General features: G+C 38.2%; 1 protein-coding gene across 1 annotated transcript; it reads right to left on the bottom strand.

Annotated features, from left to right (window-relative positions):
• Nucleotides 1-621: 621 nt before the first annotated feature.
• On the bottom strand, nt 622-9,159 carry LOC112750881 (extra-large guanine nucleotide-binding protein 3). The gene is made up of 8 exons (XM_025799798.3): nt 7,830-9,159; nt 7,558-7,695; nt 6,856-6,960; nt 6,563-6,748; nt 5,586-5,763; nt 3,803-4,044; nt 1,658-1,827; nt 622-1,565 (listed from the first exon to the last, which is right to left on the bottom strand). The coding sequence occupies exons 1-8, from the start codon at nt 8,943-8,945 to the stop codon at nt 986-988; spliced, it is 2,715 nt and encodes a 904-aa protein (XP_025655583.1). The 5' UTR covers nt 8,946-9,159; the 3' UTR covers nt 622-985.
• Between the last annotated feature and the right edge of the window lie 4,283 nt (nt 9,160-13,442).

The following is a 13,442-nucleotide window of genomic DNA, read 5'->3' as shown; positions in this document are numbered from 1 at the left end:
AAATTATGTTACCTAATCTCATTGATCAGAGTTAATTTAATCATAGTTAGCTTAGCTGTTAGAACAACTGTCAAGTTAGGTAGTATTCGGTTATTTTCCAATTTCCAGTTTTGTGTAACTTGTATAGTGCTCATGTTCATGTATACAAGTTGGAACTTTTTATATCATCAAGGCATTATTCTGTATTCATCATCATTCTAGATCAAAAATGCTACGTATTAGTCAATCTTTTTAAAAATTTATTATTATTTAATTAATTTAAATATTCACTTTTACGTATTAGTTCAAAAAATTAAGAAAGTTACTTATTTTTTATTTTCTCTTTCCTGTGAAGACCGAATAAAAAACAATATTTAAAAAATACTTAATTACGTTAAAAAAATTCAAAAATGGAACTATAAGTTGCTGGTTAAATCTCCTACCTATTTCATTAACCCTGAGTGTTCGACTCTCATCCCTCAATAACAGATTTTCACTTTCTTCGCCCTCAGTTTTGTTCTCTCACACCTTAGCTCAACACCTTTGTTACAAAATTAAGATATCAAAATAAACAAAAGAATAGTTAAAATATCCCACATATGTGGTGAAGGGTTTCCTTATATAAGGCTCAACAGAGGAAAGTAAAAGAAAAAATCAGCTTTTCAATTTTTTTTCTTCTCAATTTAAGCTGAACAATATTATCAATATAAGCTGTACATACAACAAATCACCTCTAGATTTACAAGCTCTTAAGCAAATTAGCTTATTCGTGATGAGGAAAAAATCATTCTGAACCTGATCAGCAATTCCCTACAAAAACAAAGAAAAATAGCATACTACACTTTTCCCACCCAACTAACTCCCCCACCCCCAAACAAACCCGTCCTTAATATATTCAATGCTCCTGCTATCTGCAAATTCTTTGGAGCAGTGAGACACTCTCCCGCGTCCGTAATCCGAACTCTCGTGTCAATTTTGATTGTTAAGGGGAAACAAGCTTCGCAACTCATTCCTGTCTAATGTATGGAGAAGAGCTCACTTCTGTACTGTAAAAGGACTCTTCTGCATTGATTTCATATTCATCATCCTTCTCATCATCCCATTTGATTATCTCCCTTATGTATTTGAAGGCCTCGTCAACAGACCCTCGATCCCGGCCTCGGGTTTGCCCGACAAACAGCTTCTGGCCGGTAATGGAATAATAAAGCTCCTTGAATCTCACAGCTATGTAGTAAAATGCTTGGTGTGCTAGGGCGTGATTATTGTGATGGGGCCTCACAGGACAAAAGTCTGAAAACCACTCGCAAGTTGAAAGAGGAGCTTTATTTATCTTGTCTTCAAAAGCATCGTACTTATTTAGCAGAAGCACAAAAGGGGTGTCTTTGAAACAAGGATGCCTCACAAGGCTCTCAAAAAGATCCCTGCTTGCCAGCATCTTGTTACGAAACTGACCGGTACTTGTAGGCCACAGTTGGTCATAGTCACTTAGGGCAACACAGAATATAACCACCCTCACATCTTCAAACATTTCCAACCATTTGCAACCATCACGAAGACCCTTCGAATTTATCCGAATTAATTGATATCTGATCCAATGACAATGGAAATGTGTTAATGAATATTTTCAAGGAAGCCTCCACCCTTAAAGAGGAAGGAAGACGAAAGAGAATGAATTTACTTGCTTAAGGGAGGTGGTGCATTAAGATTTTCACTGTATATCTCAGACATGGGACTCCTATCATCGAATGAGAATTCCATGAAGGCAAGACCATTGCTCTGAGTGACTCCTTCAGCATACAATACATCCTTCTCAGAAGGTTCATACTCATTGCTAGATATTTCTATCGCCTGTGGATTAAACACCGTGACAACAGAAATAATGGAAGTCAATGTATTTATAGCCTGTCATTTACAATAATAGACCAAGACAGATGACAAGGAACAAAAGAACCAAACCAAATCCGAACTAGTAAACTCCAATCGTGTTCCACCTAGATATATCTTGAACAAATGAATACATAATAAGATTCAGACAGATCACAAGGTAGGAGTTGTAAAACTTAAAGACAGTCAGTTTAAAAATTACAAGACTGTTTCAGATATCATTTTAAAGATCAAGTATATTTGGTTCTTCAATCCATATAAAAACAAGCAAATACAACTGTAATCAGAGATAGACAGATAGTGGATATCCAATTGTGGCCTTTGCAGCATGGTAATTTATTAGGGAATTCAATATGAGCCATGCATTAGTTACTCACACCCAACATGTCATTTGGAACCAATATTAAATAACTTGAGATAATCAACTAATAACATATACTTTCCAATGTTTTGTTATTTTTTAAAAGTAAACACTCAAATTGGTCTTCAACGAATTTTAAATCGGACACTTTGGTCCCAACAAATTTTTGTCACTAGAAGTCCTCAAGAATTACTCCCATTAGACAAATTGATCCCTCCGTCACGTTTAATCAAATTTTTAATATGTGCGTTCGACAAATAACTCCCTAACAATTTTTATTACAAGGCAATAAAGTCCCAAAAAATATTATTATAAGATAGATTAGTTCCCTTCAAAACGCCGGAGGGACAATTTGTCTGACAGGAGTAATTCTTGAGGACTTGTAGATAATAAAAATTTGTTGGAGAGCAAAGTGTCTGACCTAGAATTCTTTGGAGATCAATCTGGATATTTACATGTTCTTTAATTACTAATATAGAATTTATTAGTTCCTCAAACATTGTCATTATTTAATGTTCTATAAGTATTTATGACTGTATACAATGTGTCTAAAATTTTGCACCTTGTAAATAAACATTGCACTTGAAGTTTTTTTAATTTTTCCTTATTTTTCTGATTTAATCCTAACAAATGGGAGGATCAAACACTGCACTATCATCAGTTATACTTATACCATAAAAGGTTCATTCATTCATTCAGATGAGCTAACCTATTTAACGCCCTAATTCTTTCAAGTTCTTTCTGTTTAAAAAATAAAACTAAAAAAAAGACTACAGAACCCTTGTTAGGGAGGAGAAACAAACGCTTTTTAATTTTATTATGGAGAAGGTAATGGTGTAGGACAGCAACATGGAGAAGTAGCGTGTTTTACAGGCGTGTGGTGTCAGGGAACTACAAATCGGACGGTACGAGTGCTCCCAGAGAAATCGGACGGTCCGATTTTCGTTTTATTAAAAAAAAAAAAAAAAAACCTTTTTGTACAACACGGATGGTCCGATTTGCTTCTTCCAAAATTCAATTTTCTCCTTGCAAATCGGACCATCCGATTTGACCATGATATTTTCTTTCCAAAACAACTCACATGGTCCGACTTGTTAAAGCACAAGTCAAAAAAGGCTGCCCCCACATCTTGGTCTAGCACCACTATACCCCCATAACACAGCGCATCACATGCATGCCTCCAATAACAAAAAAAATGAGCCAGAAACAAATAGACATACGTCTTCAAAAAATTGTTCCTAGCTAGTTACATTAAAAGTTGAATTGCACCTCTCACTCTCTCAGTGGATGTCTATCTATATATATATGACATTTGGATTTCTATATTAAAACAATAATATTGACAACCCTTTCCCTGATTCTAAGTTTTCACTTTCTTTCTGTAAGATTATCATATTAGTTGCTTCTTGCATGCCACCAATTAACAAAACAAGAAAGTACAAGGTGAATCCAAAGTACAGGAAAGAACTGAGAGAAAGATGTGTTAAAGATAAATATATAGTTATAACAGAGTGATGATTAACGGTTAGCATTATCAAATGCAAATACTTCTCAAGACGACAATTGAAAGAAACATACCCGATCCAAAAAATATTTAGCAACATCAGGAAGATTATGCAATTCCTCTCTTCTCTTGTATGTTTCCTGAACAGCAGGATCTCTCCAGATCTCATCTACCATAGGAGCATACTCACGGGTAGCAGCAGGAAAGAAAGCCTCCAAATCTCCTGTAGCCATAATATCCAGCAACCAGTCAGAAAAATGCTTGAATCTTTGATTGATTGAGTAGATGGTGGGCTTGTTTTCTTCTGCTGTTGTTCCTGCAATATTTATTGCACAATTAGATATTTGGATTCACACATGTAGCTCCCACATTTACAAAGACATTACTATTATTTGGAGAAAAGAAGAATGTCAATAAGTTGAAGCGCAGAAAAACAATGATAAAATATCATCATGCAAATTGCATCATCTGCAAAATTCACAAGGGAAGAAAAAATGGAGAGACATTGGGAACTGCTTACTGCAAAAATTAAATGCTTAGAGAGCAAAATAACCCAGTCTATCAGTATAACACAGTTAAACTTCCTTGGAACAAATAGTACAAGTAGAAAGAACTCTTACCAAGACCAAATACCCATTAGAAAAGACCTTACTGAAAATGGTTTTATTGAAAATTTGGTTTTGATAGAGCCCAATGGCATCAATTGGTCCATGTTAACGACCCACCTAGTGAGATAAGGGTTGCTCTTATCAGTTCAGATTATCTTTATTCTCGTGTTCAATATTGTCTACAAAATATAAATGAGTCAACCGAAGTAAATTTTGATCAAGTTTAACATCTGTATAATTGGAGTGAATCTACTGAATATTGGGGCCAAAAGGCCAAAATTGTGGACATCTATCATTACACAATCAGAAGAGATCACCAGCTAGTATCAAAAAGTGCCTTTCTATTAGCCATGTAAGCACCACATTTTATATATACTAGTGTATTAATAGGCACTAATGTGCCTATTAATTCACCTTTTTATTTGTTGTGTATAAAATTAATAAGAGTAAAGTTAGTTGAGATGGCAAGTGACCTATAACTTAATTAAGAGGTCTTGGGTTCATGTATTGGAAGAAACAAAAAAAATAATTTTCCAAGAATTATATATACGAAAGGGTATTTTAGGAAGGAAAATTGGACCTATCTATTTCATACTAACCCATCCAAGCATAATCTAAGTGAGTTTTAATTAAATGTACCAATTTTACAACAATCTGAGATTATACCAAATAGATATTGATAAGCAAATTGTGACAATTACAGTAAGAAATATACAGAGCTAAACCATAACCTGCAAGTTCTATGGAAACACAAAGCATTAAGCCTCACTTCTAAAAATGTCTAGTTTGGCAAATCTTTGTGGTAGTGTACAGTCTATGATACTACTGTATGGTCTGGCTAGAGTGTAACTGTCACTCTTTACTAGCAGGTATACTGAAAGATAGGAAGGCCTTGTTTTTGATATCTTCATCCCTTGATATTAATGATGATCTCTTGTCCTCTCCTCTACTCTGTTTACAATATTCTTCCTTCTATTTTGTGTTGTGACTATTCTATCCAACGATTAATTTATAAGTCTACCATAGTCTACCATAATGTATAACTTCAAGAAATACATGGACCGAATGTGAACATTTTAGTAACTTTTTTCTTAATCACACTCTGGTATTTTGTATAACTTCAACAACCAAAATTTAGTAAATAATAACAATGCCATAAAATGGCAGGCCATGTGAGACTTCAACTTAATGCATATCCTGAAAATCATTCCAGCTGAGAGGAAGGAGGGAAAGAAAAGCATAATCCTACCTGGCCCAGATCCTTCACCATTTAACGAAGTAGATTCTTTCTCAGCCAGAGCTTCCTCTTCAAACTGCTCTCGTCCTTCCAGCAAAATACTGAGATACTTGTACATATTGCTTTGGATCATGAGCTTGATGTTCTGCAACTCATCTTCAGTAAACTTGCTTCCATATAAAAACTTGGCCTGTTACAGATAGGGGAAAAGACTATTCTTTAATGAAGGTGTAGAAAGGTAAAACGAACATGAAAACAACTAGTAACTTAGCATAAAAACTAACTATATAATTTTTTGAAAAACAAATGCAAAATGTGAAAAAAGGAAGAAAATAAGTTTAACCATGCAGAACATAATCACACAGATTCAAAAGCATGTTCCTGCCGTGTCTACACTTAATCAATAACAGGCAAACTAATAACTGCTAACAAATTATGCTAGAAACAAAACGATAAAAGGAAGGTAAATAGACAATAACATTACATCTAAAAATACCTATATAAATATACATCTGCACACTTTATGAATGTGGTACCATGGTAGGGACACATAACTTGTCCACAGAATTATTGGTAGATTCATGCATATCTATCATCCGTACATGACCAAATGCCCGACATAATGATTAAAGTATTATACAACATACATGTCCCAGTGTATGCATGTGTACATACTACACACATAAAATTAAAATCTTGATAAAATATACATGATGAAAGCCTGAAAACAGTGTATTAACCTACTTTCGATTACTATAAAGTATTATAAACTAGCTGTCCATGACTATTCCTTGCTCTAACAACTGAGCACATGAACTGATAGACTCTTCACTAAAGCCCTTAGACAAGCACAATAAAAAAGCAGACAATAGTGACCCCAAATTAGCTATGTCAACTTAAATTAAATACAGCCAGAGACATGAAATAGTGGAAGTATGACAGATAAGTGGGAGATAGAGGAAGTGAATGAGAAAGTAACAGACACATGCCTGTTTAAAGAGAGTGGCCGTTCCAGATCCTTCCATACCAAACAACAAAAGTTTCTGAACTCTACCATGGTCCAGATACTCAGGGACAGACCTTGTTGAATAATTAGTAGCATTATCTTTGACCCCAGGAGGATTAGTGGGTGGTACAGGCAATGAGAATAATGAACAAATGAAACGAGTGGACGCCTGCCTACCATAAACCAAACCAGTATTGTATAAAAACCAAATCAAGACATATTTTTCCAGGCCCAAATCAAGCAATAGATATTCATTGTTATCGGATAAGAGAGAACCTTTCCCCATATGTTTCCCTTGATATTGTTTTGGCCTTCTTCCTCATAAGATCCATCATCATAAACCCAGAAATGGGTATCACGTGGGCATTGTACATTTGCCAGCTGCAATGATAGCAACAAAAGTTACAAAGTCAATCCATAATGATTAAACAATGCTATTGCGTCCCATCATGAATCATGTCTTAATTCAACTGACAATGATTAAATCCGGCAAATTTCTGATTGAAAAACTAACACTGAAAACTTCCAATGATGTTAGATTTGTAAGATCAAATGAGGAGCCTTAGAACTCACATTTACACAATTGAATCAATATCACAACTAGCAGAACAAGAAAGACAAGATTCAAGGTTTCTTTCACTAAAGATTGTCGCAATGAATTTAAAAGGGGGGAACAGAATTATCCATGGAAACCTTCTTCGCACCTTTCTTGCACTTATGATTTATTACATGTTCAACAGTTTAAACTGTAAATACAAAAATGATTTATCACAGAACACTGTAGACTGTGTAGAGTTGTCTAATTTATATAGTCAACTCTACCCAGTGTGATTAAAGCTTTGTTCTTGTAACAAGAAACAATAACTTGGTAGAAGGACTACAGGAGAACATGATGCTCTTCACTCACAATGTTCTACAGCTTTCTTCATAAACAAATCACAGGCTTAAAAAACAAGAAAGGAGAAACATGATTATTACCTTTAACATTCTGAGTTCAATCTTCGTTATTTCGCGACCATTCATGTAAACCCTTGTATTTCCATTGCTTGCTTCAGATTGAAGTTTACCTCCGATATTCAGCTTCGAACTTATTATCTTGTCAGGCTTCTCTCCCTCCTAAAATGGATCACTCCCAAATTAAGGAAAACAAAAAAGAGAACCAATAATCTAAAGAAGGCAGCTAAGAAGAAACATTGCATCTTCCGAACACACACAAAGCAAACAACAAAAATAATAGGTTCAAATTTCACCTTGCCCCAAAGTCCTGAATCCTTGTCATACCAATACCTCCCAGGCTTCAACTTCTGCGGCGGGATAGGACAGCCAAGAATCTCAGCCAATTCCTCTTGCCTCAACTGCCTGCCATTGACGATAAGCTGCTCCGGCCGGAGCTGGTTTGCGGCACACTCCTTCTCTGCCTTCATTATCTGCCTAATCTCCAAGGGGCTACAAACCTTAGAAAGAAGCCTAGAACTCTTTCCTAAGCTTGACCTCTTGGACTCATCTATAGGCTTCCGAATGCAGCTTACGCATTTTCTACCCTCAGGCATAGAACCCATAGCCTTCAACACACAGTTACTACAATACCTAGCATCACACACCAAACAAGCTTCTTTCTCCTTCAACCTATTCGCATTCCCACACCTGCTACAAATCCAACGCTTCTTCGGCGCGGCAGAGGCGGCGCGTGCCGCCGTTGCAGCTACCGGAGATCCTACCGGCTCTGTCGCCGCCGATCTCGGGGAAGTGTAACCGTCATCGTCTTCATCATCGTCGTCATCATCATATTCAGAATCCCTAGGAGTATTGAAGGTAACCGTTGTAGGGCGCTTACCTTCAACGGCGCGGGGAGCCGAGCTTGGAGCCGCCGTCTGCGGTGGAGACGAAGCGGAGCTGACAGCATCGTCGGCGGCATCCTCGCCTGAGAACTCCGACCGATCGACCTCGCCGCTGCGCGAATCAAACTGCGTCCTCGACACCGACAACGACCTCTGACTCTCCGCCGCCGGACTCCGCGGTTCACAACCGAATCCACTACCGTTTCCGTTTCCGTTACCGTTGCGGACGCGGGAGAACCGTGAGAAGCGCGAGTGAACTGGCATGGCGACTGGGATCGGAGACGCGGTGGAATAGTCGGAGGCGGCGGAGGCAACGGATGGAGTGCGAATCGGAGCTGTGGCGGCGGTAGCGGCGGCGATTTCGACTGGATCGACTCTGGGAACATCATATGGAACCGGAGGACCAACGTATTCAACGGCGATAGAGTAATCGAGCTGCTCCTCGTCGGGCATGGGTGCGCCGGCGGGAAGCATGCGGCGGAGGACGTCCTCCCAGGTTTTGTCGTCCTCGGGAGAGTCAGATGCCATAGGGAAAGTATGTTTAGATAGCGAGAAAGTGCGGGAAAATGAGAAGGAAAGTGAGGGAAAGTATATTTTTGGAGACTGGGGGAATGAAAGGGTGAACCCTCAAAGGGGATGAAAAGGTTTAGTCATCTTTTTGGGTAAGAGAGAGAGAGAGAAGTGACAGAGTCTGTGATTTGTGCACTGCGTTTGTGTGTGTGTGTGCGTTGTCAGATGCTGCAGTTGGCAGAAAGAAAACGGAGCTACTTGACGGCCGACTCTGTCTTAGCTGACGGCGGTTATTCCGTTATGTATGACGTCAACGTGATCGCATTCTGATTTCTGAATGTTCACGAGTAAGGAAAGTTTATTTAACAATTTATTGATTAATGTCTTAGTTATTTTTCGCAAACTCAATTTCTTTTCCTTTTTTATATATATGGAAGAAACACTTTAACTAAAATGTTTGGGGATGTGGTACAATGGAGCACCACGACAGTTCTCTTAGGATTTTTACCCAAGTGATTGATTTTGTCCAACGAAACACTAAAAAAGTTAAGGTGTGAGCAATCAATCTTAACCAGCCAGAGAATGTAATGAAAATTCGTACTGACAGTGCAGAGAAATGGTGATAAAGTTTAAAATATTATATAAAGAATCTCTCTTAATTACATCTGGTCGATAGATAATGAAAATAATATTTTGAATAAGAACATCACAGAAGATGAACCTAATCCAGATTGACAGTACAGAAAAGACGAAGACACTATTTGATAGTTCAGAGATGGAGACCTTTTTTCTTGGTATTAGAACAGCAAGTGAAAAAAGTTGCAGCGTAAATTTGTATTTCTAATTTGCTTATTGAACTAATAATCATCATTTCTTATTGAGGGTAGGGTTGGCCATCGGAACTATGTTGAAGGTTGATAAAACTATATCGATTTATTCAAGAGGACGCTTCGCAAGGATATGTGTAGAAAAAATTGATCCCAATAATATCTGTTTTGGGAAATACTCTAAACATTGAATATGAGGGCCTTCACCTAATTTGTTTGTGGGGTTTATGGCCACCGCTCTGAGTTATGTGGAGAGGCACCTATTATTAGGGAGGATCACTGGGGGGAGGTGGCGAAAGGGAAACAGGTGGTTTTTGATGGTGACGTAATTGCTGATGGCCAGGAAAGACAACAAGAGATCTCGGGTGATCGGCTAAGTGACAAAAATTTTGTTATTAATCAAAATTCCTTGGATTTCGGACCTTGGATAATGCTTCGAAAATTCCAAAAACGGAAATAAGAGAAGGCACAACACGCTAGAAGACAAACCAATCAATCCAAGGACCTCGAAACAAATAAGGAAGGATCTTATAATAACAGTAATCACATCATGAAAAAGGTATCAAGGTTTAATGTGCTATTTGATGACAAGGAAGATGAAATCTCGCATGAATTAAATGCAGCGACTATTGAGCAAATCAATAACGTGCATAATGGGCCGGGTGAGCAAAATATGGCTTTAGATAAACAAATGAAGGATGATATGCAAACCAATTTGGGCCAGATAGAAGAACTGGTTTCCACTAAAGCTAATGGGCCTATTTAGGGGTGTTCATGGTTTGGTTAATCCAAAAACCAAATCAATTTTTTAGTTAACTAAAAATATAGTCTTGGTTAATTAACCAAATTGGTTGTACAAGATAAAATCGGTTAGTAAAAATTGAAACTGATTTTTAACCGGTTATTAAAATAAAAATTAGTTTTTAAAAAATAACCGACTTTTATATAGAAAAATCGGTTTTTATACTTAAAAACCAGTTTTTCACCAAAAACTAGTTTTTATACCAAAAAATTGGTTTTTACCATTAAAAACCGATTTTACACAAAAATTAATTTTTTAACATATAAAAATCCAAATTTTTAACCTTTTTTTAAATTGAATTTTTTTATTCTAAAAATTATTTTTTTTCTTTCTAAATGATACGAGTAACATTTGTAAATAATGAAATCCATTCCATCGTTTCGTTCCTTTTTCTTTCTTATCTCTTTTCAGCATTTTCTATAAATAATTTTTTCTAATGTAAATAATTTTCTTTCTAAATGATACGAGTAACTTTTTCTTATCTCAATCTCTCCATCTCTCTCCTTTTCTCTCCCCCTCCTCTCCTCTCTTCCTTGTCTCTCTCTCCCCTTACCCTCTTTCTCCCCTTCCCTTCTCTTTGTCATCCTCTCTCTCTCTCCCCTTCTCTCCCATTTCTCTCTCTCCCCATCCTTTCTCTCTCATCCTCTCTTCCTTTTCTCTCTCTCCCATTTTTCTCTCTCCCCATCCTCTCTCCTCCTCTCTTCCTTTTCTCTTTCTCCCCCTCCTCTCTATCTATCTCTCTCTATCTCCCCTCTTTCTCCCATTTTCCTTTCTTTCTCTCTATCCTTCTCTCCCTCTCTCTCCCCATGCTGTCTCTCTCCCCCCTCCCCTCTTTCTCTCTCCCCTCTTCTCCCTCTCTCCTTCCCTCTTCCCTCCTCTCTTTCTCTCTCTACCTCTCTCTCTCTTTCTGTATCTCTCTCCCTCTCTCTTTCTCTCTCTCTTTGCCATCTTTCTCTCCTTTTTCTCTCTCTTCTTCTCTCTCTCTTTCACTTCTTCTCTCTTCCTCATCTCTCTCTCTTCTCTCTCCTCTCTCTTGCTTTAGAGAGAAGAGAAGAAAAAAAAGAGGAGAGAGATAGAGAGTGAGAGAAGGCTGAGAGAGAAAGAGAAAATAGATTAGGGGAAGAAAGAGAAGAAGGAGAGAGAATGAAGAGAGGAAGAGGAGGAGAGAGAGGGAAGGGGAGAGAGAGAAAGAAGGAAATGAAAGAGAGAGGAGCGAGAGAGAGAGAGAGAGAAGAAAGGAAAGAGAGAGGAGTGAGAGAGAGAGAGAGAGAGAAAGAAAAAGAGAGAGATAGAAAGAGAGGGGAGGGAGAGAGAGAGAGAGGGGGGAAAGAGAGGGAAATAGAGGAGAGAGATGAGGAGGAGGAGGAGGAGGGGAGAGAGTGAAAGGGAGAGATGAGTAGAGAGAGGAAGGGAATGAGAGAGAAAGAGAGAAAAGTGAGAGGGAGAAAGAGGGCAAGGAGAGAGAGTGAGAAAGAGACAAAGGGGAGAGAAGGGGAGAGAAACAGAGAGAGAAGGAGAGCGGGGGGATAGCAAAGGAGAGAGAGAAAGAGGGAAATGGGAGAGAGAGGAAAAGAATGATAGAGAGACAAGGGAGAGAGAAAGAAAGGAGAGGTAGAGAAAGAGGGGAGAGAGAGAGAGAGAGAGAGAGAGAAGGTGAGAGGAGGGAGAGGGGAGAGAGAGAGAGAGAGAGAGAAAGAGGGAGAAGGGGAAAGAGACAGATAAGGGAGAGAGAGGAGGAGAGAAAGAGGGGAAGGGGAGAGAAAGAGGCGGAAAAGAAGAGAGAGAAGGGGAGAGAGAGAAAAGAGAGAATTTAATTTGGTTTTGGTTAATCGGTTTTTTTTAATTTGGTTTTGGTTAACCAATTCTAAAAAATATGGATATTGACTTTTAAAATTATTTTATTAAACTGGTTAACCAAAATGTGGTTATGGTTTTTTAACCGGTTAACCACATTTTGGTTTTTTTATGAACACCCCTAGGCCTATTGTTCAAATTCAGAAGAGAGATTTTGCGGGAAAAAATCCTCAAACACAAAAGAAAGGCCACTCCTTCAACTTTGGGCCTCAAAAACGGGTAAACCAACAAAGCCTAAGATAAAGGAAGCTGAGAAGAAAGGGGTCATTATTAAAAAATCTGTGGCCATGACCCAGCCTCGCTCTTCCGCATCAAGAAACCCCGAAACGGTGGAAATGGAACAACAGATGCTCAAAAGCATGCAAAGACTACAAACGGAGCATAACCAATTGGCCTATTTCAATGTTCTAATTGAAAAATTCATGGAGGCTCATGTTGTGAAGAATGTGTTCTTAAATCAAGGGAGAATCGTCGACGAGAGTGAAGGGCCAATCAACGCAAAAAGAGAACCCTCCACTAGACAAGCCACCGGAATCCTCACCACCGAGTTGGAGTCTCCATCATGGGGAAGAAAGTCAAACCATGACGAACCCGACGAATTCGGGTATTACGGCTCAAGAGCTGTGTTAAACGGCTGTGGTCTTGTGACCCCTTCTTCTTTATTACTGCTTTTATAAATCTCTTTGCCTAGAACTACAGAGGGCAGGGGGGAAAACCTTCTCCAGCCTTATCAGAGACTTGCGAAAGGAGTATAAGGTTAGTTTTTTAATTCTTACTGAAACTCATATAAGTGGTTCTCGTAGCAAGTTAGTGTGGGAGAAATTTGGGCTTGATGGCTATTTTATTGAAGAGGTTAGAGGGCAATCTGGGAGTATTTGGTGCCTCTGGGATACTAGTATCTAGAGAGTGGATATAATTAGCCATAATTACCAGATGGTTAACATGAAAGTAAACTATGAAAATTATGAACCGTGGCTACTTTCTACTATTTATGGTAGCCCCCAAAGGGTTAATCGCAGAAACTTTTAGAAT

This window comes from Arachis hypogaea, chromosome 15, assembly GCF_003086295.3.
Source record: "Arachis hypogaea cultivar Tifrunner chromosome 15, arahy.Tifrunner.gnm2.J5K5, whole genome shotgun sequence".
Lineage (NCBI taxonomy): Eukaryota > Viridiplantae > Streptophyta > Magnoliopsida > Fabales > Fabaceae > Arachis > Arachis hypogaea.
The sequence above is the reverse complement of the archived record's forward strand: the minus strand, read 5'-3'. Positions and strand labels throughout refer to the sequence as shown.

Coding starts and splice junctions, on each gene's coding strand:
- LOC112750881 (XM_025799798.3), bottom strand. CDS start 8,945: ATGGCATCTGACTCTCCCGAGGACGACAAAACCTGGGAGGACGTCCTC. Junction 7,696..7,829: donor ATTCAGGACTTTGGGGCAAG/GTGAAATTTGAA, acceptor GATCCATTTTAG/GAGGGAGAGAAGCCTGACAA. Junction 1,828..3,802: donor CTAAATATTTTTTGGATCGG/GTATGTTTCTTT, acceptor TTTAATCCACAG/GCGATAGAAATATCTAGCAA.